Here is a 6,000-nt window from a genome sequence, read left to right on the forward strand (position 1 = left end):
CAAGTCCCGCATCGGGCTCCCTGCTCGGCAGGGAGTCTGCTTCTCCCTCTGACCCTCTTCCCTCTCATGTGCTCTCTCTCTCTCTCATTCTCTCTCTCAAATAAATAAATTAAAAAAAATCTTTAAAAAAAAAAAAAAGACAAATGCTGGCAACAATGTGGGACGATGTGGAAAAAAGGAACCCTCGTCCATGTTGGTGGGAATGCAAATTGGTGCAGCCACTAGAGAAAACAGTATGGAGGTTCCTCAAAAAATTAAAAATTGGGGCGCCTGGGTGGCTCAGTTGTTAAGCATCTGCCTTCGGCTCAGGTCATCATCCCAGGGTCCTGGGATCAAGCCCCACATCGGGCTACCTGCTCAGCGGGAAGCCTGCTTCTCCCTCTCCCACTCCCCGTGCTTGTGTTCCCTCTCTCGCTGTCTCTCTCTCTGTCAAATAAATGAATAAAATATAAAAAAAAAAAAATTAAAAATTGAAATACTACATGATCCAGTAATTCCATTACTGGCTATTTACCCAAAAAACCCTGAAAACATTAAATGTATATATACTTACCTAAATACAAATATATGTGTCCTTATTTTACCGGTGTTATTTATAACAGCCAACATAGGGATGCAAACTAAGTGTCCACTGACAGATGAAACAAAGAAGATGTGGTATATATACAATGGAATATTAACCCTAAAAAAGGATGAAATCTTGCCATCTGCAACACGGATGCACCCAACTAGAGTGTATTATGCTAAGTGAAATAAGTCAGAGAAAGACAAATACCATACTATTTCACTTCAAAACAAATGAACCAAGAAAAAAACTGGTGGTTGATAGAAGGGAAGGTGGCAGGCGTATGGGCAAAACAGGGGACTAAGTGGTACAGATCTGCAGTTATCAATAAGCCACGGGGATGAAAAGTACACCACAGCGAATACAGTCAATAACAGTATAATAACTTTGGTGACAGATGGTGACTACACTTACTTCAGTGAGCATTTCTTAATGTATGCAACTGTCAAATTACTACTATACACCCGAAACTAATAACACTGTATTAGCAAATGTATTCCAATAAAATAGTTTGAAATGCTACACAAGAATAACTGAACTGTAGTTGGAAAAATGGTGTCAAAAGACCTGCTTCATGCAGCTTTGCCACAAACCTTCAATTAAAAAAAAACAAAAAAAAAAATGTATCTTTCAAGCACAATGAGGTAAGCCTGTATTAGATACAAGAAATATAAAATCTAAGCATACTGTACCAACAAACCACAAATGGTGAGCACAAGAAAATAAGGAACAAGAGAACTACAAAACAGCAAGAAAACAACTGACAAAATAGCAGTATGTACGTACATACGGATTATTTTAAATGTAAATGGAATAAATGCTCCAATGAAAAGACAAAGTGGCTGAGTGAATAAAAAACAAGACCTATCTATATCATGCCTAGAAGAGACTCACTTCAAATGTAAAGACCCACACAGACTAAATCTGAAGGCATGGAAAAAGATATAGAATGCAAATGGAAGCCAAAGAAAGCAGGGATAGCTATGCTAGTATCAGACAAAATATTTCAAAATGAAGACTGCAGTAAGAGACAAAGAAGGAAATTACACAATAATAACACGGTCAAACAAGAGGATATAACATTTGTAAGTATTTATGTACCCATCATAAAAGCACCTAAACATATAGGTTTATTAAGAGACCGAAAGAGAAACAGCAGTTCAATAGGAGGAATAGGAGGAGACTTTAATACCACACATCAATGGCTAGCTTCCAAACAAAAAAATCACATATGAGACCATATGAAATGAAAAGATATATACAGAAAATTCCATCCAATAGCAAAACACTCATTCTTGCAAGTGCATGTGGAATATTCCCCAGGATAGGTCATATGTTATGCCAAAAAAAACAAGTCTTAATGAATTTAAGAAGAATGAAACATCCAGCATCTTTTTTCTTTTGACCACAGTGGTAGGAAACTAGAAATCAATTACAAGAAAAGTGGAATATTCACAAGTAGGTGGCAACTAACATTCTACTAAACAGCTAATAGGTCAGTGAAATTAAAAGACAAAAAAATACCTTGAGAAAAATGAAAATGGAAATACAACATGGCAAAATTTATGAGATGCATAAAGCAGTTCTAAGATTGATGGTCACCAGCAATGAATACCCTACATCTCAGAAAAAAGTAAAACTCTCAAGCAACCTAACATCACACCCCAAGGAAGTAGAAGAACGACAAAGCCCAAAGTTAGTAGAAGGAAGGCAATTACAAAGAGGAAATCAAGGAAATAGAAACTAAAAAGCCAACAGAAAAGTTCAATAAGATGAGCTGATTGATTGAAAAGATGAAATTTATAAATCATTCATTGGATTCACCAAGAAGAGAACGGGCTCAAATAAATAGAGGAGACATTACAACTAATACCATGGAAATAAATAAGAGACTAGTATCAACAATCATATGCCTACAAATTGGACAACCTAGAAGATAGAGACAAACTTCTAGAAACATATAACCTTCCAGAACTGAATCATGAAGAAATGAATGTGGAAACAGAAAATTTGAATAGAACAGTTATTAGTGAGAAAATTGAATTAGTAATCGTAAACCTCCCAACAAACAAAAGTCCAGGACCAGATGGCTTCACCAATGAATTCTATGAAACACTGAAAAAATAATCAGTATCAATCCTTTTCAAATTCTTCCAAAAAAGATAAGAGGGAACACTTCTAAACTCATTTTAAAAGGCCAGCATTACCTTGCTAGGAAAATCAAACAAGGATGCCAAAAGAAAATTACCAGCCAATATGATGAACATAAAAGCAAAAATCCTCTATAAATCTTAGGAAACCGAATTCAGCAATATATTAAAAAGATCATGGTACCAAAATGGGATTTATTCCAGGGATACAAAGATGGTTCAATATCCACAAATCAATGTTATATACCACATTAACAGATGCAGAAAAAGCATTTGACAAAATTCAACATCCATTTTTATTAAAACTCAACAAAGTCAGTAGAAGAAATGTAACTCAACATAATAAAGGGCCAATAAGAGAAACCTACAGATAATATCATATTTAATGGTAAAAGGCTGAAAGCTTTTCCTCTAAGATAGGAACAAGACCAGGATGCTTATTCTTGCTGTTTCTTTTCAACACAGTATGGGTAGTCATAGCCAGAGCAATTAGGCAAGAAAAAGGCATCCATATTGGAAGGAAGTAAAACCATTACTGTTTGCAGATGACATTATATATAGATAAACCTAAGGAATCCACCAAAAAACTGTTAGAATGAACAAATTCAGTGTAAGGTGAAGATACAAAATCAATATACAGAAATCTACTTTATTTCTATTCACTAATAATGGCCTATCAAGAAGAGGAATAAAGAAAGTAATTCCATTTACAGTTACATCAAAAAGAATAGAATACCTAAGAACTTAACCAAGGTGAAAGACCACAGGACTATTAGATGCCAATTCATGGATTCAAACCAGGTTTGTATAATCCTTGTATCTCCATATATTTTTACTATACTCTGCTTTTACAATTCTCCAGTAAAGGACAAGTATACTAATGAATAGCTACAAACTTTATTTGTAATAACTCATGTATAGGTCAGAATATCAGTGTTTATAAACAGTTCAGCACATATACTGGCTTTAATGAGGAAGATCCATTTGAGGCCATATTAAAATTTAAAAGCCAAGAGCAATAAATCCTGATGTACTGGGGCACCTGGGTGGCTCAGTTGGTTAAGCATCTGCCTTCCATGCAGGCCATGATCCAGGGGTCCTGGGGGAGCCCCATGTCAGGGACAGGAGCCCTCAGCAGGGAGCCTGCTTCTCCCTCTCCCTCTGTCCTTCCCCGTGCTTGTGCTCTCTTGCTCTGTCAAATAAAAAAACCTAAAAAAATAAATCCTGATGTACTTTGGATAATTTAAATGATTTGCATTATAAATTTCTAGTTAATCATTAATACTTACATAGTTTCACATTGTCTCGGAGACAGATTTACATCCTGAAGAAGCTGCAGGATTTGACTGTTGGGCCTAATTCCTGATAATAGTGTTAATAAAATACGTCCCTTTCTGGAAGGCAGAATTCCAGTTTTTGGAAAGAGAAGTAGTTTGATTTCTCCAGGTACTTAGGGAATCAAATGCAAAACTTTCCTTCTAGATCAGAAATTAAATGTGACTGCAGGCAATTCATATATAACAGCTTTATCTTTGTGGAATGAACTTCATTATCCTCATCTATATTTTGGGAATACAACCTTATTTATTGATTTTTTTAAAGAGTATTGGGAACAAGTGTTATTCTTATTGAATCTCTAAAAAAGGCAACACACTTCTCTCAGTAAATATATCCATAAAGCATACTTGTTACCACTGTTTGGGTATCTGCTGGCAATCAGACAACTGACGTACACAACTTACAAGAACACACTTTCTTCCATTTGTATGGGTTGGCAACATGATTTATGAAACTAAGTCTTAGTGAATGCGTAGTCACATTTCTTTGCTTAAAATTATACTGTTACATTAAGTATCTTAAATCAATTATAGGTCTTCATTTTGGAATTAAAGTGAATGCCAGGAGGAGACAGCATTCTTAAGATGGGGTCTAACAAAAGGGAGTGAATTCGAGAAGTGTATAAAATGTAATGTTATGTATACTCTTTAGCTCAACCTGCCATCTGTTTTCTTCTGGTAGGCACATCATCTTCGCTCCAAGTAGCCACAACAAATATGCTGGAGAATCATTTCCTGGGATCTACGATGCTATGTTTGATATTGAAAATAAAGAAGACCCTCGTTCAGCCTGGACAGAAGTAAAGAAACACATTTCTATTGCAGCCTTTACAATTCAAGCAGCAGCAGGGACTCTGACAGAAGTATTATAGTAAGGTGTCAGCCAAGTGGCTAACCATTTAAAGTGTTACTGAAAGTCTGAGGATAAAATTCTTCCTTGTATTTTGATAACTCATGATGCCAGAGTATTCTATAATCTTGCTTTTCATGTCATGTTTTGATTTTAGACTTCCATCCTGTCCATCTGTAAAGAGGTGTTTTGGCTCTTTAAAAATTCATAACTTCATCACCGAAGTGTTAAAACAAAAAACCTCCAGTCATGGGGCAGAAACACATAAAGTATCTGAAAATTCCCTTAAATAAAATATGGCAAGGAACCTGGAACTCTCAGACATTGCTGGTAGAAATGTAAAACAGTACAAACACTTTGAAAAAGAATTTGTTAGTTTCTTACAAAGTTAAAAATATAATTGACCCTGGAACAACATGGGTCTGAACAGCACACATCCACTTATACGTGGATTTTTTTCTCATAAATATGCATTTTCTCTTCTTGATTTTAACATTTTCTCTAGTTTTATTGTAAGAATACAGCATATAATATACAAAAATGGGTCAAACTGTTATCAGTAAGGCTTCTGCTCAGCAGACTATCAGCTGTTAAATTTTTAGGGAGTGAAGTTATATGCAGATTTTTGACTGCATGATGGACTGGCACCCCTAACCCTCACATTGTTCAAGGGTCAACTACAGTAACCTTTGCAAGTTATTGTTTCACAAGTTATTTTGTTTTCATCATCTTTAATCAACAGATGATCATCAGAACAGAACAAGTGATTTTGTGGCAGAACAGTGTAATCAAGGATGTTACAGAATGTGCTTGAACTATTTCCTAAAAACGCCTTCCCCTAGGAGTACTTTACCTATGAGATGTTTTATGTAAGCCACTTGGTAACCACAAAGCAAAAATACAGTAATGAAACATAAAAAGTGGGGAGACTGCACAAATCACCATGGAAATCCACTTTACAAAAGTAGAAACAGGGAAAGGAAACACAGGAGATAAAAACAACTAGAAGGCAAACAACAATAAGATGGTAGTAGTAAGTAATTATGAATGGACTGAATTCACCAAAGGGTAGAGTGACTGGATGAAAAAAAAAAAAAA

The 6,000-nt window shown here is 35.5% G+C and overlaps 1 protein-coding gene across 4 annotated transcripts in view; it reads left to right on the forward strand.

The window, feature by feature from the left end:
- Positions 1-5,083, forward strand: part of NAALAD2 (N-acetylated alpha-linked acidic dipeptidase 2) — a 70,632-nt gene extending 65,549 nt beyond the window's left edge. For all 4 annotated transcript variants that reach the window (XM_078058669.1, XM_078058670.1, XM_078058672.1 and 1 more), the window contains one exon: positions 4,735-5,083. In XM_078058669.1, coding sequence (XP_077914795.1) covers positions 4,735-4,924 — 190 coding nt within the window. In that variant the 3' untranslated portion in view covers positions 4,925-5,083. The remainder of the gene's footprint in view (positions 1-4,734) is intronic.
- The last annotated feature ends 917 nt before the right edge of the window (positions 5,084-6,000 follow it).

Source organism: Halichoerus grypus, chromosome 11 (assembly GCF_964656455.1).
Source record: "Halichoerus grypus chromosome 11, mHalGry1.hap1.1, whole genome shotgun sequence".
NCBI classification, from domain to species: Eukaryota; Metazoa; Chordata; class Mammalia; order Carnivora; family Phocidae; genus Halichoerus; species Halichoerus grypus.